Here is a 23,141-nt window from a genome sequence, read left to right as displayed (position 1 = left end):
TCCACATTAACGTGTTGTGTTACAGTATATATATGTTGACAATTTCAAAGTAGAAATTGAAGTTTTTTTGTTTTTATTTCTGCCTTTTTTGTCACCATACACACAGAGTAAATCGAGTCCTCTGCTTTGTTTTGAAAGCCATTACAGGAAATGACTTTTAGCGTGCCGCGCGAACGCTAGCTTAGCGTAAACCGGGTGGTCCTGCACCGGCCGGGGAAGGCATCCATCTACACGAAGTGTGTGTTTGCCTCCTGGGCTAGTGTTGCATTGTGTGTGTGTGCGTGTGTGTGTGTGTGTGTCAAAGGAACCCAAGGAGCCAAGCGGACTTGCTGCAGCTGCACACTCGGACATCAGGTATGCAAGGGCGGGTTACCTTTCTTTGGGTGCACACAGTAGATGCGGAGCCTCCCACAAGAGGGAGGAGGGGCTGGAGTGGGGATTTGATTTAAAACCCCCGGGAGAGGCTGCACGTCTACACAACTACTACCTCAAGGCTTGTTTTTGTAACTACGAAAGCAGTTTAATGGATGTTTAGGCAGCAGAAGCCGTATTAAGAGGAGGAGGAAGAGGAGCAGGTGGGTGGAAGAGAGAGAGAGAGAGAAGGGGGGGTTAGGCGTTTCTGGGTCGGCTATGAAAAGCTGTCTGACGGACATGGGTTTCTTTGTTATCATTGCAACCACATTGGTAAATTCAACAATACGTTTCGCCAAACGTGCAAAGTAAACAAATAAATGTACGAGCACGTGCGGAAATTCCTTTTTAAAAATTCACATTTTACTACAATCAGACACGTCGTTGGCACGTTTTCATAATGTATGATTATTCTTTTGATTTATGGCTATTTTGGTTCATAATACGACCCTCGTGTTGTCATCATCAAGGCAGGGATGCCGCACCCGCATACGCAAAAAGGACGCACGCCATTACACATGGGCGTTATCGGTCAGGACACACAGGAGCAAAGAATGCCAGTCATGCTATTAGATGCAAATTTTCAAGCTATATTTCGATAAACGTACTTACATTTGGGACTATTTTTTTTATGTTATTGTGGATGAGCAAGGCTTTTTTAAGACGGTGGGCGTTGTCTGCTTTATGAGGGATAGAAAGATAGTCCATTCACCTATCTAGGTGCAACTTTGGAACTACATAAAAGAAGGGAACATTTTGTAGCATTTAATGGGAAGAAATACACCGGGTGTGCCCAAAATAGAGTCTAAAGGCGATTTGTGGCCCGTCATCCATTTTTAGCGGCAAATCAAAAACTCAAACGTTCTTTCCTGTATTGTACTGCTTACTTTCTACACTGCGTGGCATGAGGGAGAAAACTAACATTTTTCCTCCTATCTCACTTAAATAGACATTGTAGCATTCAAGGCCGGGGAAAATAGACTTTTTGTTACATCAGTTTGAGGTCACGTCAGTGTCCAGTCGGGCCGTCAGTTCACAGGCGGCGACTGACACGAACGGCCACCCGCTCCACAAACCCAGCTCAGTCTCAGCCCAGCATTTCGCTCGTGAAGTTCTAGCGACACAGCGGCACCGGGACGTAGTAATACTTAGGCATCAAGTTCAACTTGGATTTTAGTCAGCCTTCCCTTGCAAAATGATTCCAGGTCTGCCCCGCAGAGCGAAAGCCATGACGACCAGCGCGGCCACAGTACGCATCCTGATCAAGGGCGGCAAAGTGGTGAACGATGACTGCACGCAGGAGGCCGACGTCTACATCGAGAATGGCGTCATCCAGCAGGTGGGCAAGGAACTGATGATCCCCGGCGGGGCCAAGGTGGTGGACGCCTCGGGGAAACTGGTGATGCCCGGTGGTATCGACACCAGCGTGCACCTGGAGGAGACCTTCATGAACGCCGCCACAGCCGACGACTTTTACAGCGGTACCAAGGTAAGCTGCAACTCCACGGGATGGAATTTTGGAATCTTGTTTCAGGTTGAGGAAATCTTGACCTCAGCTGAAACTTTAGCTGCATTGAAGTCATTGGATTGCTAAAATGGTCTGGCACATTCCATCGCGTGATGGACTTGACTGGACTGGAGCCATCCAGACAGAATTACCCAGCGAGCCATGACTGGAGACGCTCCCATGGCTTTAGTTGGCCAGCAGATGCTCCCTCTCTTCTTGGGCCTTGCCAAGCCCATCTTCCTCCGCCCCTCCTAACTCGCTCCTGGAGGCAAATGCCGGCCCGTTTCCATGGCTACCGCGGAGCTCGCTGCGAATTCCGCCCTGAGGCCTTTTTACACACGCGCCATTGTGCTCTGGCAGAGACAATGGCCCTCAGAGCTGCCACCACCACCAGTGCTATAAATATCCAGACCCAAGACACAATCCTCCACTCTGGAGTTGACAGATGCTGTCGTAGACAAAATCACTTTCTAAAACGTAGACGCTTGCGAGAAAAAGTTTGCGAAGCCTCTGGAATTCCAAACATGCAGGACAATGGCTCTCAAGTAGCGGGATTGGATACTTTGTTTTTTTTCCTAGGCTGCCTTAGCTGGTGGTACCACCATGGTGATAGCGCATGTCCTGCCAGACAAGAACGAGTCTTTGCTGGAGGCCTTTGAGCAGTGCCGCAGCTCGGCCGACGCCAAAGCCTGCTGCGACTACGCGTTGCACGTTGGAGTCACTTGGTGGGGTCTCAAGGTAGTGCAACATCTTTCCTTCCAGACACAGGTTCACGAAGACACAGGTCTCAGTATGTCGGCAACTTTGGACTTGTCCCTGCAGGTGCGTGCCGAGATGGAGAAGCTGGTGAGGGAGAAGGGCGTGAATTCCTTCCAGATGTTCATGGCCTACAAGGACATGTACATGCTGAGGGACAACGAGCTCTTCCAGGCCCTGCAGCACTGCAAGGACATCGGTGCCATCGCCCGAGTCCACGCGGAGAACGGGGAGCTTGTGGCTGAGGTCTGGGACCACTTTCGCGTCAACCTTTTTAGTTATTTGATATGATAGCGCTGGGATTTGGATTTTTAAATCAAATATGCATTCGGTTCTTGTGTTGTAATTGCAAGCCTTGTCCCTACACCAGGGTGCTAAGGAAGCCTTGGAGCTGGGCATCAGTGGTCCAGAAGGCATTGAGATCAGCAGGCCTGAAGAGGTAAGACCATCACATGGCCAAAGTCCGGAACATTATAAACCGATGACACGAATGCACCAAACCTCTCCCGATTCACTCTTCAACTGGACCGTGACAAACTGAATCGTAATTCTGGGTGGAAATGCGTCTTTAGTGGTGACGTCACTTGAATAATAAACACACCCAGACTGGACGTGCTAATTGTAAGGCATGACCTCATCTTGGATTTTCACAGTTGGAGGCGGAGGCGACCCACAGGGCCATCACCATCGCCAACAGGGTGAGGGAAAGCGCGCAAGAAGACAACAATCCCACCCGAAAAATTATTCACTCATCTGGGTTATTTTTCCTCCCCCCCCCCGGTTAGGCCCGCTGCCCGATCTATTTGGTTAACGTGTCCAGCATGGCGGCGGGAGACGTTGTGGCCACGGCCAAAATGCAAGGTGACGCCATTGCAGATGTTCAGAATGTAATGAAAGCAACCTTTCCAGATTTGAATGATTAAAAAAAAAAAATAGCCAAGTACTCAAAATAGGGCTTCAGAATTGTGAAAATTTCAAATATTGTCTCAACTTGCCAACTGTGGGGCTGTGAAAATGACTGTACTTGAGTCCCACCAGAGCTGAAAACAAAGCCTTGAAGAGGCATGTTCAACTGTGGCATTGTGCTGTGCCCAACAGGGAGGGTGGTCCATGGTGAGACCACCACCGCCCACGCTGTGCTCAATGGTGCCCAGTACTACCACCAGGACTGGGCTTACGCTGCGGGGCACGTGACCCTGCCGCCCCTGCGCCTGGAACCCAGCACACCCAATTACCTCATGAGCTTGCTGGGAAGGTTAGCTGTACCAGCAATTGGCTCAAAATGGAGGTTCTTGATTTGGTTTGAGACCTTCCTTAATGCTGCCCTGATCTTGTCTCCTTTTAGTGACACACTGAGTGTCATCGGGTCTGACCACCGTCCCTTCACCACTAAGCAGAAAGCTATGGGCAAGGATGATTTCACCAAGATCCCCCACGGGGTACCGGGCGTTCAGGACCGCATGAGCGTGATCTGGGAGAAAGGCGTGGTACGTGTGTTCCCGTCTCAAAAGCGGGTAACCAAAGTTTGCTCCGTCGGCTGAGGTCTTCTGGATTGGTTACAGATCGGAGGCAAGATTGACGAGAATCGCTTTGTTGCTGTCACGAGCTCCAACGCGGCCAAGATCTACAACCTTTATCCCAGAAAAGGAAGGATAATCCCGGGAGCAGATGCCGACGTGGTGGTCTGGGATCCCGAAGGCTCCAAGTATGAAACCCGATCCGTCTCCACTCATCGACCGGCTCAGCTTTTATTCTCCCGAACCACTCTCTGACATAATGCCCGTCTTGAAGGATCATCTCAGTGGAAAACCAGATGCAGGGCGGGGACATGAACCTTTATGAAGGTCTTCGCTGTCACGGCGTACCCTTGGTGACCATCAGCCGAGGCCGGCTGGTCTACGAGAACGGCATGTTCACCTGTGCCGAGGGCTCCGGGAAGTTCTGCCCTCTGAGGACTTTTCCAGACTATCTTTACAAAAAGATGGTTCAGCGAGAAAAGGTACTTAAGGGGAAACCGCTTTTGGTCAGAACTTAAATTTACTTTGACGTTTTTGTGTGGGTCGATCGACGTACCAGTGCCAGGCGGCCAAGCGAGTGGAGCGCGAGCCGTATACGGGAGAGGTGGTGGCCGTGGCAAACGCTGGAAAGAGGGACGTCGTGACTTCGGACCTGGACACTCCCACACGCCCCTGCACCCGTCACGGCGGCGTGAGGGACCTCCAGGAGTCCAGCTTCAGTCTCTCCGGTAGGGCTTGACATCACACTCAAGTCTGACAAAACTGACAAAACTGCTTTTCCAGGTGCTCAGATCGATGACAAGATCCCCAAAAGATCTTCGGCCAGGATTCTGGCGCCACCCGGCGGGAGGTCCAGTGGGATCTGGTAGATGCTGAAAACACACGACAAAAAGGACGATGTCCTGGGGGAAATGTCCGTCCGAGCGAGATAAGGTTTTACTTAGAATAATTATGGGTTAAGGCGGTCATCTTTTAAACGTTTTATTTCTCGTTAATCGAGCCCGGTTTCTTCAGATTCTAAAGAACTGAAACCCAATTTGAACGCCGGTCGCAAAATATGTCGATTTCACCCAAAGAAACTAAATTTCATCAAGTGAGTGTTAGGGAATCTTGCTTCTTAGGTTACTACTTGAAAAGAAACGTGACGTCACGATCAATCGTGAGTCTTTTCTCACTGTAAAAAATTCTATGTTTTGCACTTGTGGGGCGTCCGCCTTTGTAGCCGGTGTGGTGATTTTAGCTTTTTCATTTTGTATTGTGAACCGCGGTGAATGACATGGCAAAAAGTTGAGACCGTAACTTGGGCGACGTATTGTACGCATTTCGCCGCAGCTGAAGGAAAACATGGTGCAATTTGAAATTTATTTGTTTTTTTTATATTGCGATATTTGCGCATTGAAATGATGTCAACTCCCAAGTCAAGCTAATGATATGAATGATAAATGAGGGTACACTGTACATCCGATTTGATGTCCAAACGAGGCTTCATGCTGCTTTGGTTACTTAAAAATTTGGGGGGGGGGGGCGTAATATACTCGAGTGCATGTTATTCACAGGATTTTGCAGTCGTTCAAGAAGGTGTATGGTTGAAAGAAAATAATCAGAATTTCTTTTTCATATTTCTGCCATCCATTTAGCAAGAAACATGAAATAGGTTCTGTTTTCAAGCGACCATCACTATTAAAGGAAACGCGCTAAGCACCAACAGTGGTCTGCATCCTTTGCCGTGATCTGCATCTTCCACAAAATGCAAAAAAAAAAAAAAAAAGGCTCACCTAAATTGCCTTTTTTCCCTCACACTCGCATTGTTTTGTACTGGCTGAAATATTCCAGACTACACATCTCTTGATGTATTTATTATCTTAGCACTGTGAAAGATCCGCTGATTGAAAGCAGTGAGCTTTGAAACGCAGACATGTCCTGAAGGCCACTCAAATGCTGCCCGCTCCTTCAAGGAGGGTTCACAAACTGAAACGCACTGATACTTTTTTTTATTGTTATCTTCAGATATACGTTTGTCATTTTACTTTGTGCATATTTGTCTTAGTCCTTGATGTGTTATGTTGAGTACCATATAGGACTTTCCGAACGTTATTCTTACAATACAATACATTGATGTAGTCTTTATTTTTTTGGAGGGGGTAACATATTTTCATTCTTAGACCCAGAGGTTTGTGAGAAAAAAAAATCAAAAAACCCCAAAGTAAAACACTGGTGCTAAACATTATGGTCAACTATGTATGTATGGTTTTGTTTCTTCCTTTCTCGCATCGTCCCTCACATCACTCCAGTGAAAATAAATAACGGTGCAATGTCTGCTTGAACTCCCGCGTCTTCATTAATTGACATGCTCACTAATATTATTTTTTTGTTGTTGTTCCAGTTTGTTTAGGTGGCTATGGCACCTCATCAAAATACTAGTAAAATGCTGGAGAGGCTTTTGATGAGGTTATAGCACCCCCTAGCGTCATTTTACCCCGATTCTAGCAGCAGCAGCAATTTAAGAGGCGGGAATTGCTTTTCGTCAGTGTTCGAACCAACCAAAGAGTGGGATCTCACATAGCAACACCAATGAGAGGCAAGGGGCTGCCTGGTTGCGAAGGTAGAGGCAAAGTAGTGTTTCCACGGGCTAACTGGCTGGCTGTGCTGGCTCCATGTTGGCGGACCAAGTGGCAACATTCTGCCCGCATATTTGTCACCGTACGGGCACGTAAACATGTCGGTGGCGTGTGTGATAAAACCTTTAGGTTCGTACCAAGGATTCCTTTTTTAATTTATTTTTGATTTTCGGGCCAATTGAGCCTCGCAGCCTAGCCGGGAACCACCGAGCTGAGCTGAACTGGAGCCCGAAGAAATCATCACAATGCCATCCCCGAAGGAGGGATCGTCCAGAGAGGGCGACCTCTTCACAGTGAAACACGAGCTCAAGAACGGTGAGAGAGCTGCGGGAACATGTGCATATTTTCGTTGGGCTGCCGTGTATGTGGCAAGGGGAAGTCGTCCTATTCGTTCGAGCCACTTATGACAAGCAAAAAAAAGAAAAAAGAAAAAAAGAGAGACAGGGGTTAGCGGAGCGACTGGTTCCCTTCTAACTACGCTGTCTGTCGGTGACTAATATTACCTAACCAAGTCAAGTCACTCCGGTGCTATGGCTAATAAACTAAGCTAACTTGGCCCACCACGGCAACAACAATTATGTGAGCTTCCCAGGTACTTGACGTGTCATTGGACCAGAATAAACCGTACACCCTCGTTGCAATAAGTCTAACCGTGTTATTAGCTTCACCGCTCACTTGTCTCTGCGAAGTCACATCAAAACTAAGCGGTCGGTCGGTCACAAGGCTCAAAATCCAGGCGAGCTGTCAAAAGCGGAGCCAAGCTAATGTGCCTAGCTTTAAAACGTTCATGTACAGAATAATTTACCTTATTAAAAATCTCGGAATATTTCGTGAATTAGCTTAGTTGCCTTGGGCACACTAAACATGGTGAATTGGTATTTAAAAACTTTAACCCCACAGTGGTTCCCTTACGTGTTTTTTTTTTTTTTTTTTAGTTATACACCATTTGGGAATTCAGACCTATACCACTAAGTGGCGGCAGTAAACATCACGATACATGGCCACCATCAATTCACATTGGTTTCCTAACAGTGAAAGAAAGAAAATTATCATTTGGTGGCAGGAATACGCCTTTGGGCTTATTTGCCAATCGCTAATCGATGATGCCGTAGCAGAAGAACGATAGGCTATCAGCCAACGATGTTTACGTTTTCTTACCTTACAGAAAATAGATGTATCAACAACCACGATGAAGAGCATCGGAGTGAAAGATTAACAGGCTATTGTTAGTTTTGAGTTGAGTTGGCGGATATTAGCCCGTTTAAAATGGTCAAAATATTGCTCTTTTTTTTCCATTTTATGTATATAGATGGATATTTAATTCATCATCGGTTATCACAATTTTAGCCCGCCAAATATTGGAATCAGCATTAGCCTAAAAAAAATGGTCGGCCGTAGCTTTGAGGAGCAGTCGGCAAGTTGTGTTCGGTCGTGCACCTCCGCCGTGGCTCTATTAATAAACACGGAGATCAAACTTGGCCTCAGCGGAGTGAGCACGACAACGTCGTTATGCAATGCACACTCCTGACCCAGCAGTCGGCGGGGGGGTTGGGGGGGAGACGCCGTTTGTCGGCGAACGGCCTCCCAGCCTCCCAGCCTTGTCACGTCTAGTTGCAGGCGCTTGAGTTGCTCTCGGGTTTGAGAGACATGCATACCGAGCGCGATCATCCGGCTGTGCGTCGATATCGTGCTCAAGACCTCAAAGACGGACGCTAATGACCCTCCTCCTGTTTAATGTGGCGTCCTCCTCCTCTCGTGTTTATTTCCAGTGGGTGTGAAGAACAAGCACGCTATTTATGTAACATGTTCTCTCCCCCTAACATTGGGCATATTTTTGCAGGTCAACAAACTCTGAAGACGCCCAAAGGGCTGCTGTCAGTGCGTGTGCTGCCGCTTTTTGTTAGCCACTCATTAATTTCAAGCTACGATACTTTTGGAACGTATTGCTCGTGATCTTCACCATGCCCTTTAGATTTTTATCTGCAGGATTTTCCGTAAACAATCCCCTCAAACTGTAGTATAGCAGCTGTTGATCCCAAAATACTGGCCTCTGATTGTTCTGTCGTTGTTCAATTGAGTGGTGTGACTGCTATCTTTGGTAATAATGTGATGAGTAATAATGATGTAACGATTGACATATTGTTAGAGTGCTGCGATCATTCTCTTTTCAATCATACCAAAACGATCATTTCTGAAATGTGGGTCATTGTGACTCGTTTTGGAAATGTCACAAATATCTCCCCTTGGCCTAAAAATGGCTGCTGTATAAAAGCGAGTTCTCCCAAAAATGCTTTTCGCCATGATGTACATGTAACAGCAATATCATATTTATTGGGTTTGTGTGTTACTGTCCCTCACAGCCAACTTGACGGGCCACCTGGAGCGGGTAGGAATAGAAAACTTTGAGCTGCTGAAGGTGCTCGGCACCGGAGGTAAGTCCTCGTTGCTGCTGGCGGTGAAGCTGATTTTTGCGTGTGCCTGCTGAAGCTCTGTCCTTTTGCCAACTGCTCTCCCACCAGCGTACGGCAAAGTGTTCCTGGTGAGGAAGGTGAGCGGCCACGACACAGGCAAGCTTTATGCCATGAAAGTCCTGAAGAAGGCCACCATCGTGCAAAAGGCCAAGACGGCGGAGCACACGCGGAGCGAGCGTCAGGTGCTGGAGCACATCCGTCAATCGCCATACCTGGTCACGCTCCACTACGCCTTCCAGACCGACACCAAGCTGCACCTCATCCTCGGTGAGCCCACGCACTCGCCGCCTTTGTCAACTGTTGCCAAAATTCAAGCTGTTCTCGTCTTGTGCAGATTACGTCAATGGCGGCGAGCTCTTCACGCATTTGGTGCAGCGGGTGCGATTCAAGGAGCAGGAAGTGGCGCTGTATAGCGGCGAGATCGTGCTGGCACTGGAGCACCTCCACAAGGTGACGCTGCTCGCTCGCTCGCGCTCTGCTGCCGTGCTGCCGTGTTGTGGCCATCCCTTAAAGCCTCTTCCCGCTGCAGCTCGGGATTGTGTACCGCGACTTGAAGCTGGAAAACATTTTGCTGGATTCAAACGGTCACATCGTCCTCACAGACTTTGGCCTCAGTAAAGAGTTTGACCAGGTTTGTCTTCCGCCGATGATTCTCGTTATAGTCTGAACCGGAGTGAACTTTGTCGATCAAATTCACTCCGGCTAAGACATGAAAAAAATATTTTGTCTTGTTTATTTTATTTTCATCCTCAACGGATTATAATCAGTGTAGTACATTTATTCAATATACTGTCATTTATTTCATAAAATGTTTTAACATGTAATGGTATACAAAATAAAATAAACCAAAAAAAACCAAAATGAAATAATGCATCTTGAATAATCTGAGCAATAACAGCGGTTGGCAAAGGTAAAATTCTGTTTGTTTCCAATGAAACAGGTGGATCGAGCCTTTTCCGTGTGCGGGACTATCGAGTACATGGCTCCCGAGATTGTGGAAGGAGGCGAGTCCGGACACGACAAGGTGACTTTGCCACTTTTACACCTATGATTTATGCTAACTGATTCTCACACATGCCAAGAGCACTTGGCATTCACGGAGATGTGTGTGCGTGTGTCCTCGCAGGCAGTGGATTGGTGGAGTCTGGGTGTTTTGATGTACGAGCTTCTGACCGGCGGCTCGCCCTTCACCGTCGACGGCAACGAGAACTCGCACACGGACATCGCCAGGTGCGGATTGATTTATCGGCTGAGTTTTGTTTCATCGGTTGTGTGCGTGTATTGTGCACTGAAACATGTGTCTGGCTCCGTCTGCCCCAGGAGGATTCTAAAAAAAGATCCTCCTCTCCCCAAAGATATGGCGCCGCTGGCCAAAGACATCATCCAGCGGCTGCTCACCAAAGACCCAGAGAAGAGGCTCGGCTCAGGTCCAAATGGGATGGAGAATGTCAAGAAGCATCCGTTTTACCAGGTCCGGGCAAAAAGTGAAATCAACAATATAGATATGCGGATAATCTTGGGTGTATTTTTCAGCCAAAAGTTCATCACAATATCCACAGATGAAGTCTCTTACACACAACTGCTACGTTTTTCTTCCGGACAGAAAATCAACTGGGAGGACCTGGCGGGCAAAAAGTTGCCCGCCCCGTTCAAACCGGTCATCCGGGACGAGCTGGACGTCAGCAACTTTGCGGAGGAGTTCACGGAGATGGAGCCCACCTACTCGCCCGCCGCTCTGCCGCAGAACTGTGACCGTATCTTCCAGGTGGGACACCAAAAACAATTGAGCACTTTTTGGTGTTTTTTTTTTGTATCATGACTTTAGAGTTAGCCCATTCATCAAGACAGCAAGTTAACCAATAAACATCAGTGTCCTCAAAAGATTGCTGTAAGTCAACACGCGCGTGTGTGCGCCCGTTGCCTTTCACGCCGCCTCGACGAGCCTTTCATCGGCGTAATTGCAGCCGCACGACGTTTGCCCCATTGAAGCCGCAGATGCCAATGACTATTTTTGATGGCTTGGCTTTGAAGCATAAGACGGGCCCCAACTCCCCCGCCGCCAGCTGATGTGCGGGTGTTGGAATTTCGACTCTCGATTGCCTTCTGGGTGCTCGAGCCGGGGCGCCATCAATAGACGCATTAGCTCGGCTTCTCTGGCGGAATAAAAGGTGACACTCGTGGAGCGTCGATGGGTCTGTCACGGTCACGCCTCCTGTCTTTGATTGCACGCGTTCTCCGCCTGTTTAAGGAGGGGTCTTACCATGTGCCCCCCCACTCCTCACCCCAACCAACCATGAACAAAACAGAATTAAAATTGCATTAAGAGTGGCAGGCTGTCATTTTGACAGCAATCACATTTTCAAGCCTGCCAATTTAGGGCATCGCATTCATTCGCGCAGCCGTCCTTCCGTCCATCCGCGGCTGCAGCTCGCTCGTGTGCGCCACAGCTGCGTGTGTGTGTGTGTGTGTATGTGTGTGTGCGCGCCTCACATTAATTCCAGTGCTTGGGGCTCCGGAATTCCCGCAGTTGGAATTAAACGATCGTCTGTTCACAATAAGCAACGGTACAGCAACGAAACCCAAAAAAGGAACAGCTGGACAATTTCCGTGCAGAATTGGTGTGATTATTAGACCAGAAATGTCAAAATGTCACTGGCCCTTCTCACATTTTTGCGTTTTTGTTTTTTAGGGCTATTCCTTCATGGCCCCCTCCATCCTGTTCAAGAGGAACGCCGTGTTGGACGACCCCATCCAGCTGTGCAGTGGCTCCGAGCGCCCCGGGTCAGTCGCAGTGGCCCGCAGCGCTATGATGAAGGTAGGGATGGAATAACAAAAAATGACTAAGAGTTGTAAACATTTGAAAATCTGGTTTCATTGTGTGTAGTACATTCAATTTTGTGGACATTGTATTTCTCTCTCTTGAATGTGTCTTGGCTTTGTCTCCCGGCAGGACTCTCCTTTCTACACAAACTACGAGATGGACCTTAAGGACAGCGCTCTGGGTGAGGGGAGCTTCTCCATCTGCAGGCGCTGCACGCATAAGAAAACAGGGCAGAAATATGCCGTCAAGATCGTCAGCAAGCGGTAAGAAATTCAGGAAAGTCAAAAAGTCGTTCTGACAATTAAATGTGGCCGCTTAGCCTTTCGTTTGCCTTTTCATTCCAGGATGGAAGCACAGACTCAGCGGGAGATGGCGGCTCTGAAGCTCTGCGACGGCCACCCAAACATTGTCAAGTTGCACGAAATTTACCATGACCAGGTGCCCGATTCACTCTCTTGGAAATTCTGCTAGGGTTGCTCGTACCCTCATTAATTTGTGTGAAGGGGCTTACTTGATGCTGAAAGCCCGACAGACGGTCTAAAAAAAAAAAAAAAAAAAAATCAGACCTAGATACACTCACTAATTGTGCCCCAAAGAGCAGTCAGAAAAAAAAAAACCTCTCAAATGCGCTTCTTGTTTTTGACATACTTGCATGAATGCAGTGAGATGAATACGAGGCTTAAAAATAAATGTGGAAACATTTCACCAGAAATGCTATAAGCTCCAAGTACAGAATACATCACCATTTTAAAATTCAAATTACTGCTTTCCGATTAGTTATGGCGACAATTTTCAACACATACAATGGCTATGAAAAAATGCTATTTTTTTGGAGGAGGAAATTATGTGTAACACAACTGGGGATGTGTTCAGTTTTAATTTATTTGGGGGGGGGGTGTTTTGTTTTTGTCGCAGCTGCACACATATCTGGTCCTGGAGCTGCTCGGCGGAGGGGAGTTGCTGGAGCGCATCCGGCGGAAGCGACACTTCAGCGAGACGGAGGCCAGTCGCATCATGCGCAAGCTGGTGTCCGCCGTAAGCCACATGCACGACGTCGGCGTGGTGCACCGGGATCTGAAACCGGAGGTCAGCACGCTCGGCATATGCGACTTGGTGTTTTTATAACAAGCAAAAAAAGAAAAATGACCCCATGTGTGTGTGTGTGTGTGTGTTCCATAGAATCTGCTCTTCACTGATGAGAGCGAGAGCTCCGAGATCAAAATCATCGACTTTGGCTTCGCTCGCCTCAAGCCGCCGGACAATCAACTGCTCAAGACGCCCTGCTTCACCTTGCAGTACGCCGCGCCCGAGATACTCAAGTATGACGGCTACGACGAGTCGTGTGACCTGTGGAGTCTGGGTGTCATTCTGGTGAGTCCACTATCCATAATGTCCACTATTCCACTTCACATAGTGTCAAAACAGCATTTAAAGACAAAATACAACGTTGAAGGGCAAATGAATTTAAGACAGTTCAAAGCAAAGTAAAGAAATAAAATAATTTCAGAAACAATGATTATCAAAACTCTCAATAACAAAAAAAAAGCTCACTAACCTGGAGGCGAATGGAGGGGAGCTCCATCGAAAATCTAATTGCATTGATGTAACATTGTGTGCATTTTTTCTGATGTCATTGGCAGTATACAATGCTGTCCGGCCAGGTGCCTTTCCAGTGTCAGGAGCAGAGTCTGACCCATACCAGCGCCGAGGAGATCATGAAGAAAATCAAACACGGAGACTTCTCGTTTGAGAGCGAAGCCTGGAGAAATGTGTCGCAGCAGGCCAAAGATCTCATCCAAGGTGAGAGCAGACCAGAGCAAAGTTCTTCCACTTGCTCTCGACTAAAAATGACATCACAGTTGCCCAATCGTGCCCCTGCTTCTGAATGTCACATGACCAAACGCGGAAAACTGGCAAGTAACTGTCCGCGATCTTGCAGAGCTGCTGACCGTGGACCCGAGCAAGCGGATCAAGATGTGCGGCCTCCGCTACAATGCTTGGCTCCAGGATGACAGCCAGCTGTCTTCCAACCCGCTCATGACGCCGGACATCCTGGGCTCATCCACCGCCTCGGTCCACACCTACGTCAAAGCTACCTTTAACGTAAGATGAATACACATTTTTATGAGGAGATGACTGACTGATCCGCCAGCCGATTAAATTGGCTGATTATGGCCCTCCTGACATTGACCAATATAAACAGCCAATTAATTGGTAATGCCAAAATCGGCATTTGCCTCAAAACATCCATAGTGGTCGGGCCCTAATTAAAAAAAAAAAAAAACAACAGCAAACAAACATAAATGTATATTTTTTTTCAAAATCCTCTGAAGCCCTTTTTGCTTGGCAGGCTTTCAACAAATGCAAGCGGGAAGGCTTTCGCCTGCAGACGGTGGACAAAGCGCCGTTGGCGAAGAGGCGCAAGATGAAGAAAACCAGCACCAGCACGGAGACGCGCAGCAGCTCCGGCGAGAGCAGCCACTCCTCGTCCTCTTCGTCACAGTCGCAGGAGAAGAACTATGCCGAGGGGGGCGACGGCAGCCACCGGCCCGCCGAGGGCACGCCGGGCACCACTCCGGTGGGCACACCCACCGGAACGGACCCGGGACAGCAGCAAGAGCAGCCGGCGCCTCCCGCCTTTCACTTTTCCGACGGGAAGTGATGACTATCCTTTTCTTTTTTTTTTTTTTTGCATGGTAAGCATGCAAGCAAGGAGCGGCAACCTCAATATCAAGCAAACCTCCTCTAGCAATAGCTCGTCCCGCTCTTGACCCCGGGCCCAACCTCACACACACACACACACACACACACACACACACACACACACACACACACACACACACTCACACACTCACACACTCACACACTCACACACTCTCCTCTCTCTCTCTCTCTCTCTGTCTCTCTCTGTCTCTCTCTGTCTCTCTCAGTCACTCACTCTCTCAGTCACTCACTCTCTCACTCTCACGCTCTCACACTCTCTCACTCTCGCTCATTCAGACTGTTGCTCTCTCTCTCTTTCTTATTCATACTCTTACTCTCTCTCTCGCTCACACTTTCTCTCCCTCACACTCTCTCACACTCCCTCACACACTCTCACTCTCTCACACATTCTGTCATACTGTCTCATACTTTCTCACTCACTCACTCACTCACTCACTCACTCACTCACTCACTCACTCACTCACTCACTCACTCACTCACTCACTCACTCTTTGTCTCACTCTTTCTCTCACACTTTTTGTCACACTCACTCTTTTTCTCACACTCTTTCACTCTCTCGCTCTCACACTTTTTCCCACTTTCTCTCACACTCTCTCACACACTCTCACACTCACACACAAAAAAATGAACACCACAGACACATGAACACAAAAACAGACATACAGAAACAAATGTACCGACATAAACACACGCACTGTGTTAATAAAGGAGTGGAGCTGGCACGGTGAAAAAAAAAAAGACAAAAAAACGCAAGGGCTGCCCTCCTGTCCCAGCTCCTGACATTTCCATCTTGTAAGCCCCTCCATCCCCGTCTAACGTGCCGGTCCCTGTCCCCCCACCAGGTCCAAAGGGAAAAGTCCGAGCTACGAGAGAGGAAATGCCGACGCTCGGCCGCATCGTGGGTCCACGTCTGTCATCTTGGGCGAGTCACGTGGGGAACGGTATTTATACTCCATTTGTACGGCAGATTATTCATCATGAGATGTCTCGTTAACTTATTTACGACTCGGACGAGGAAACACGCTAATACGGTGAATCTTTTAAAAGAAAACTATTTTGTGTACAGTATCTAAGCTGGGAAAGACCCTTTTCCAAAAAGTAGTTTGTAGTCAATGGAGGATCCCTTTTTTTTATAGAGAGCATCAACGCTAACTCTTGTTAGTTAAGTTAGCATCAGTGTGGCTGCATTCCAAACGCTGCACTTAAAATCAACTGAACGGAACGCTATATTTGTCCATTCACTACAAAACTACGGCGCTCTAGACAAGACATGATTCTGTAAACTGTGGCCACGAATTAGGTTTGACATTCGTACAACAAAAAAACTAGGGAAATAAAATTCCACGTCACATCTGGGGCTCTGTACAAAATATGTTGCTAGGCCACATGATCCTCATAGCAGCAGACGTGTGCTAAAAGTCCCAAAGCAGGCGGCTCAAATTGTCCGTTACCTTCCTTTTTGTGCTTATTTATAAAATAAATGTGCCAAAAAATAACAATTACAATTTCAAACTGCAGATCAATAGGTGGCGTTTATTTATTTATTTTTTCATCAGAAATCTTAGAAATGTAGCATGTCACGTGAGCATGAGCGAAGTACCTCCACGAGGCAACAGTCACCTACTGAAAAATAAAAAAAATTTAATGTGCGTTTTTCAAAATCAGCTATTTTACACAAGTTACGTAGATGTGAAAATTGATATTGCTATTGTCGCCAACTTTAGTTAGCTCAACGCAAGGACTGACGGCTTTAGTTAGTGCAACGTAAGGACTGACTGGTGAAAAATATATCTCCCTGCATCAGAGATTTTAGTGGTCCGAAAATGTTTATGGATTTCTCAGTTTCACACCTTGATCCACTTTGGATGCGGTGGTGCGATTTGGTGACGACACGCGACGTGAGATGACACGACGCCGCGCGATGCCACACGACTTCCCATAGCTTACTTGCTAAACCCAAGACGTTTTTGCCAAGTCGGCCACATTTATCACAATGTGGCTTTGAGGCCAACTTGATTAGTTAGATTCAAGCTCATGAGAACGTTTACTCAACACAACCGTACCGAAATTCTGTGCGGTAGCATTGTAGGACCATCAATTACAAGCCACTCGAAGCGCACCTGCTACGACAGCGGCTTCTCGATTTGCGCCGTGACGTCACATCAAGTGTTTACGCATGCCAGCCGTGTTTCAAGCCCTCGTGTCCGTTTTGTGGCCGCTTGTGTTCGGTGGACATGCGTGATCTCGCCCCGTTATGCTTCGTTTTGGTGGGAGTCGCTTCTCCCCGTCTTCTGTTCGGATGCACTCAGCCGCAAAACCAAAGCGCAATAGTACCGCTGATAATAACCTCGAGGAAGCTCCTCCGCAATCTCTCCTCTCGTGCAAATTATGCAAAACCGCTGTTTGTTTTGTTCCATTGCGTCAATCTGTTCTCTTCTTTTCTTTAAACTATGCATCCCCCGCCTTTTTTATGTCTTTTTTTGGGGGGGGGTGTCCTCGCCGATCTATTAAGCGCGTCTGCAACCAAAGTGCACTACATCCGTCGTCCACAATGGGAACGCAAAAAGTGGTAACCTTGGAGCAGCAGCAACTACAAAGCTCTCCTTCAACTTAGTGCCCCCCCCCCCCGCCCCAATCCACCAAGCCTTCTTCTTTTGTTTGTGTGTATTAATAGCTCAAGTGGAGCAAAGAGGAAGAGTGTCCTACATTGAAACGCAGGCTCCCTGTGGGAGCCAGCCACTATTAGCTGATGTGCGCCAAATCACGAGCCTCCTTTCCATCTTCCAAAAGCGCGTCTCCAGAAAGAGTGGGTCCACGAGCTCGTTTACAATATCCCCCCACCCACCCACCTTTAAACCCCGCTCCTTTGATTTAGCCCTTGAAGTAGTCTGAATGAGCTCCACGACCTTTGTTCCACACGGGTATTTCAATCATATATTTTCTAGGTTGAGGAATTCTCGTCAGTACGGCTGCAACGATACCCCAAAGTTGATATACCATTTGTATCTTCATTTCTAAAATGAGATTTGATGCACGATAAAACGATTCCATTTATATCTTAAATACCATAATTTTAAGGAGAAATCGATTGTTTTCACCACAACCCGATTGAAATGTGAGGAGACGCTTGAGTGGACAGACTTTGATCCTAGACTGAGTTATTTGTTCTAACTACGCAGCGCGCTGTTTAGATTGTTTTTCTACATTTTAGACGCTTGTGCAAATCAGAAACGTTTTACTCGTCCGCCGCAAGTAGGGCACTTGCCAGCATGTGGCGGCTCTGCTTTGTACCAGCGCTTCGTTGGAGGGGGATTAGGTTTAGGATTTCGGGGAGAGGGGGCTATCTATAAATGACACCTGCAGTTGTATCTACAGCAGAAAATTAAGTTGGAAACTGAACACTGCATACTGGAACCTCTGGTGGATACTTTTTTTCTTTCCATAATTCAGATTACTCCATTATTTTTTCATTTTATAAGACATTTTAAAGTAGCATTTATAATGCTTTTGACACTTTTTAACTTAACTGCAGCGCAGTTCACGTTTGTGGATTTTTTTTTCATCTGGGTCCATTTCTTGTTCTGTGATTATCATCACTTTTTGTACTTTTAAATTTAATCATGACTATATTTTTTAAGATGAAAAATGGTAAGAATTGAGAATTTGAAAAACTGTATAAAATGCAAAAACACGAAATGGACCCTTTATTGCCAAAAAGTAGATGAAATATGGAATTGTCTGATGTTAAAAAAGTTTGAGAAAGTATTTCAGAAATATCCCACAAATATCATCACAGTCACTCCACGAGGTTCCACTGTACTTCATTGACGTATTTTAATGACACTGTAAAAATGCATAACAAAAAAAGAAAGGCTTTTGAAGTATACCCCCCAAAAAACAACTCTACTTAGGCACAAAATCTTACTACATTCCCTTGGGAAGCGACTATTCAGCTGCTCCGTTTTCCTTTTTGGTTGTTCCCTTCCCACGTGTACTGAAAAAAAAAAACGTACTGTAGCAGTAAATCCCTTTGAGATGCGACATTTTGCACTCGAACGACTTTTGTTTTTAAGCTGTTATCCGTTACGTTCGTCTTGCATCGAGGAGAATCTCCTCAAAGAGATTGTGCATCTTTCTTTACCGAACTTGTCATCCACTGTGAATCATTTGAGGCCTTTAGCCTAATGGGAGGAAGTACATCAGATGTCTTTTTCTTCTCAAGAACCTAATTGTATGTTTATTTGCTCATTTGCTTTATTTGTTTTGTGTTTTCATTTGGGTACAAAATCTGCTTCAAAAAAATAAAATAAAGTACCCAGGCGTGTTGTTATAGTTAGCGGCCGCCAGATAGCAGCAAAGCACACGCGGAAGGATGTCAAGCTTAAGTCCAAAACATCCTCTTCAAGCTACTTTCTTTGTTCTTAGTTTGAATCAAAAGAAAAAAATAAAGAAAATAAGAAAACTACTGTAATAATTGTTGACTGATCGGTTTGTTGTCTGCAGTTGTATTCTTCTCCCCTGACCATTGTGAGATATTTATATTTATTTTAGACCTTTAAGGTCCCCGGGAACTATTTGTTTGTCATGTCACATTAAAATCTTTCTTTGTGTTTACCAACTTGTACTATTTGTCGTTTATATGGTTAAGTCATTTTCACAAAATTCATTTTATGTATACGTGGGTTCTCAATTGTGTTCATGCTACAAACACGGTGTGCGAGAAGCATCATCCTCCCCATTTTAAGAGATAGAAAATGCAAAAAATTTGTACAGATGCTGATCTGATGGGGTGGGGGGTCTCCCGAAGACGACACTGAAGTGCTTGCTGCTCCACGGGAGTTAAGAGTTTCCTTTTGTTGCCCCTCCAATTTCTGACTGGTATTGCCCCCCCTCACACACACACACACACACATACACACACACACACACACACACACACACACTCCCCTTCTCGCTCACCCCAAAGCGATTGGCATTCCTGGGGGCCACCAGTGAAGCGTCTTTAGAGGAAGTGGAGGAGGGCGGGCCGTGGCGCTGGGCTCCTGGGTGGCCCCTTACACAGACGGCAACCCAGAGGGGCGGCAACAATGTCTTCTTAATTAACTGGGCATCCTCAGCAGAGTGAGTGCAGGAATTTGGCCAAGGCAAGGAAGGGGTGAAACATGAAGGATGATTATGGAGGAAGAGTCAGTCCCCATCATCCGCCTACCATTTGTTTCGGTCACCATCTCGGTCACCTTGAGCCAGTTGCCCACTCTGTTGTGTTTGGACTACTTCCCACACAGACCGTCGTTGCCTTGGAGACACCAACAGACCCTTCCACAAACAAAACATGACCATCATCATTTGTTGTTGTGAGTTTTAGCTAATCAAGGCTCAAGTAACGTAAAAAAAACCAAATCAAACTCTCAAAACAATCACATTAATAAATCAGTTCACATTAAAAATATCCACACAAAAAACATTAAAAAAGCTTACAGAAATTCACATAAATCAAAAAAATAATTCACATAAAAATCCTTTCTTTGTGGTCTTATTTTTTGTGTACGGTATGTAATAATAATAATAATAATTAATAATAATAACAATAATCACACATACATCAAGGTACACATGCAGCTTTGTGCAAAGAGCTGGTTACCATGACAGTACGTCTTTGAAGGAGGGCGGCGGGGGTCGACGGGGCACGCATCCATCTAATTGCATTTCCTGGTAGCCAAAGTGATATCGATATGCAAAGACCTCGGGCAGCCACATACGTGGCGTGACGAGGACGCCCGCCGGGTCGGGTTAATGCATTGGGTTAATCGTGACTTTATTCAGCAGCCTACTTCATCTCAAGCGAAGGATTTTTTTCCCCTCGCGATGCTTTCCATGACAAGTCCATATGTTATCCTTTCATCTCAAAAGAGGTAGAAACACATCTATACGGGTAGTGAGTAGAGCAAGAAACTCTAACCTGGGTTTGAGATAAAATTTGAAGATCCAAATCCTGGTTGAAAACTAATTTGACACTCTCATTTGAAAGCTGTTGTTTGAAACTCGTTCTGACGATACCCTAATTTGAAACCCTAATCTTTGCTTAGTACCCGAATTTAAAATTTTAATCCACTTGCATGGAAACACCTCCGCGCTCCATTTGAAGAGGGTCACATTACATCAAATTAAAACCGTAATTTGGAACCCAAACCCTGTCCTGAAACTGTCTTTTCTTGAACCCCCACTCTAAAACCATAACACGGGGTTGAATACTTAACCTTGTTTTAAAACCGTAACCGCGTCTTTGAAATCCGAACATGAAATTACACGATCTCATAGAGCTTCAAGCGCGTCTCCCCCCCTCGCTCAGTCGCAATGCTCGTAATAAAAACATATGGATGAATTCAAAGCTTAAATAAATAAATAAATAAATAAATAAATAAATAAATAAATAAACAAATAAACAAACAGACAAACAAACAAACAAACAAACAAACAAACAAACAAACAAACAAACAATGAGCGTGGGATATGGCTAAATAGGTCGCCTATTGTCGCGTGCGAGTGCGCGAGGTGGCCTTGCACGCTCAGTCCTTGAAAGCCGCCCGGCGCCGCCGCTTGTTATTGCCGAAAGTGGAAAAAGACGACAGCGGCGGCCCATTCAAAACGCGGCAGAAAAAAAGTTTTGTTTTCCAGCCGCCCCGGTGATTGGCAAAAAACCCCCCAATGAAGGTCGTTTGCTTACGAGTGCTCTCCACCGAGCACAGATAGAATGCGTGCATTGTCACGTCATGGACGGAAATGGATGGCGGGCAGCCTTCAGCCTGGTTTACAGCTGGCCAAAAAAGTGGAGGCTTCTTTGCATGAGAAGGAAACGTAATGTTACGAAATTGATGTGCATCCAAGTTCAAACGTTGTCAGCCGTCACATTTCGCACATTTCATCGCCTGGTCCTGATGAACAGCGTGGTCTTTCGGAAGAACATCCAATTAGGGTTAAGCTTTCAAAATTTTGAATCAAACTAAACTTAAAAATTTTTAAATTTGGGATTGGTTTTTCAAATTAGGGTTTTAAATTAGATCTGAGGCTTCAAATTAAAATTTCAACCTAGGTTTGGGGTTTCAAATTAGGGGTTTGAAATAAGGTATTCAATTTAGGCTTGGAGTTTCCAAGTATGGTATCAAACTAGGGTTAGGGTGTCAAAGTAGGGTTTTAAATCAAAGTTAGTGTTCTAATTGGGGTTTTAAATTGAGGTTAGGTTTTCAAACCAGAGTCTCAAATTAGGGTCAGGGTGCCAAACTAGAGATAGGGTTTCGAAATAGAGTTTTAAATTAGCATTAGGGTTTCAAAGTAGGGTCAGGGTGGCAAACTAGAGATAGGGTTTCGAAATAGAGTTTTAAATTAGCATTAGGGTTTCAAAGTAGGGTTAAGGTTCCAAAGTATTGACTCAAATTTAGGATTGGTTAGATTTCAAATTAGAATTTAAAACTACGATTAGGCTAGATCCAGTATTTGTTGAAAGGCTGAACTGATAACAACTAATGCCTTGCTATCTCTGTGGCAGGCTGAAAAGCTAAGCTGAAAAGAACGTACAAAACATTTCTGCAAAAGAAAAAACAGACATAAAGCGTAAAAGCAAAGCTTTCTGTGCGAAGCCACTTGAAATTCCCATTGACGCGGCCTTGATGGAGATGGTCCCATTTATTCCAGAAGGTGGCACAATTGTGTAGGCGCAGGTCCGCACTGGCCATTCATTGCAGTTGTGTGTGTGTGTGTGTGTGGGGGGGGGGGGGGGGGGGCGCTTGTCCCTCAGACACCATCTTTGTTGTGTGCTGCTTGACCCGCTGGCCCCGAGACACTTTTGACAACTTGCCAAAATGTCACGGCCTCAATCATTTGAATAAAAAAAAAAAATGTAGCGAGAGGGAGAATGTGGATATTGAAAGTTACCAAGGGCGCAACGCTTTTGTCCATTGAGTGCACTCTACCTTCTTTTTATTTATTTCTCTGTCGCTCTCTGTTGCTGTCGGCCTTCGTTTGGAGTCTGCCGTCAGTCAGAGCGTGCGTTCGTCCGTCCTGTTTTTCTCGCAAGTCGCCATGTTGAAAACTTGGCAATGCTCATCTGCAGGTCACAGAAATCAATCACATTTATATTCGTACCAGTTCACATTTGATTCACATTGAAATCCCATTCCATTCATATCTCAATCCTCTTTGATTCACACTTGATTCAAATTAAATTCTCTTTCCATTCACATTTCACTCCCAATAATACATTTGACACATTTTATATTTTACACCTATTTGATTCCAATTGACACCTATTTCAGTCAGATT

General features: G+C 46.0%; 2 protein-coding genes across 6 annotated transcripts; both read left to right on the top strand.

Moving 5' to 3' along the window:
* Nucleotides 1–134: 134 nt before the first annotated feature.
* Nucleotides 135–6,507, top strand: dpysl5a (dihydropyrimidinase like 5a). Of its 4 annotated transcripts, none has more exons than XM_085931134.1 (13): nucleotides 135–354; nucleotides 1,617–1,900; nucleotides 2,498–2,656; nucleotides 2,741–2,920; nucleotides 3,045–3,113; nucleotides 3,328–3,372; nucleotides 3,460–3,535; nucleotides 3,773–3,929; nucleotides 4,020–4,161; nucleotides 4,237–4,379; nucleotides 4,466–4,673; nucleotides 4,751–4,919; nucleotides 4,975–6,507. In XM_085931134.1, the coding sequence occupies exons 2-13, from the start codon at nucleotides 1,640–1,642 to the stop codon at nucleotides 5,058–5,060; spliced, it is 1,695 nt and encodes a 564-aa protein (XP_085787260.1). In that variant the 5' UTR covers nucleotides 135–354; nucleotides 1,617–1,639; the 3' UTR covers nucleotides 5,061–6,507. The 4 variants fall into 4 exon arrangements, with proteins under 4 accessions (XP_085787260.1, XP_085787262.1, XP_085787263.1 ...); XM_085931136.1 differs by lacking the exon at nucleotides 135–354 and adding an exon at nucleotides 387–575; XM_085931137.1 differs by lacking the exon at nucleotides 135–354 and adding an exon at nucleotides 668–684.
* Nucleotides 6,508–6,732: 225 nt separating this feature from the next.
* rps6ka5 (ribosomal protein S6 kinase A5) lies at nucleotides 6,733–19,439 on the top strand. 2 transcript variants are annotated; one of them, XR_015068316.1, is made up of 19 exons: nucleotides 6,733–7,124; nucleotides 9,170–9,241; nucleotides 9,329–9,547; nucleotides 9,615–9,730; nucleotides 9,810–9,911; nucleotides 10,221–10,304; nucleotides 10,407–10,510; nucleotides 10,601–10,751; nucleotides 10,884–11,045; nucleotides 11,970–12,095; nucleotides 12,231–12,364; nucleotides 12,446–12,539; nucleotides 13,017–13,187; nucleotides 13,281–13,472; nucleotides 13,742–13,901; nucleotides 14,041–14,204; nucleotides 14,452–14,797; nucleotides 15,668–15,766; nucleotides 17,500–19,439. XR_015068316.1 is itself a non-coding variant. In XM_085931672.1 (18 exons), the coding sequence occupies exons 1-17, from the start codon at nucleotides 7,055–7,057 to the stop codon at nucleotides 14,761–14,763; spliced, it is 2,433 nt and encodes an 810-aa protein (XP_085787798.1). In that variant the 5' UTR covers nucleotides 6,733–7,054; the 3' UTR covers nucleotides 14,764–14,797; nucleotides 15,668–19,439. The 2 variants fall into 2 exon arrangements, 1 of the variants encoding a protein (XP_085787798.1); XM_085931672.1 differs by having other exon boundaries at nucleotides 15,668–19,439.
* The last annotated feature ends 3,702 nt before the right edge of the window (nucleotides 19,440–23,141 follow it).

This window comes from Syngnathus leptorhynchus, chromosome 15, assembly GCF_054491065.1.
Source record: "Syngnathus leptorhynchus isolate UIUO chromosome 15, UIUO_Slep, whole genome shotgun sequence".
NCBI classification, from domain to species: Eukaryota; Metazoa; Chordata; class Actinopteri; order Syngnathiformes; family Syngnathidae; genus Syngnathus; species Syngnathus leptorhynchus.
This window is presented reverse-complemented; position numbering and strand designations above follow the sequence as displayed.

What these genes read in the sequence shown, in the direction of transcription:
- dpysl5a (XM_085931133.1), top strand. Translation starts at nt 1,607, where the DNA reads ATGATTCCAGGTCTGCCCCGCAGAGCGAAAGCCATGACGACCAGCGCG. An exon ending in ACTTTTACAGCGGTACCAAG is followed by an intron (nt 1,901 to 2,497) that starts GTAAGCTGCAAC and finishes TTTTTTTCCTAG; the next exon opens with GCTGCCTTAGCTGGTGGTAC. An exon ending in TCACTTGGTGGGGTCTCAAG is followed by an intron (nt 2,657 to 2,740) that starts GTAGTGCAACAT and finishes TTGTCCCTGCAG; the next exon opens with GTGCGTGCCGAGATGGAGAA.
- rps6ka5 (XM_085931672.1), top strand. Translation starts at nt 7,055, where the DNA reads ATGCCATCCCCGAAGGAGGGATCGTCCAGAGAGGGCGACCTCTTCACA. An exon ending in GCGAGTCCGGACACGACAAG is followed by an intron (nt 10,305 to 10,406) that starts GTGACTTTGCCA and finishes GTGTCCTCGCAG; the next exon opens with GCAGTGGATTGGTGGAGTCT. An exon ending in ACCGGGATCTGAAACCGGAG is followed by an intron (nt 13,188 to 13,280) that starts GTCAGCACGCTC and finishes TGTGTTCCATAG; the next exon opens with AATCTGCTCTTCACTGATGA.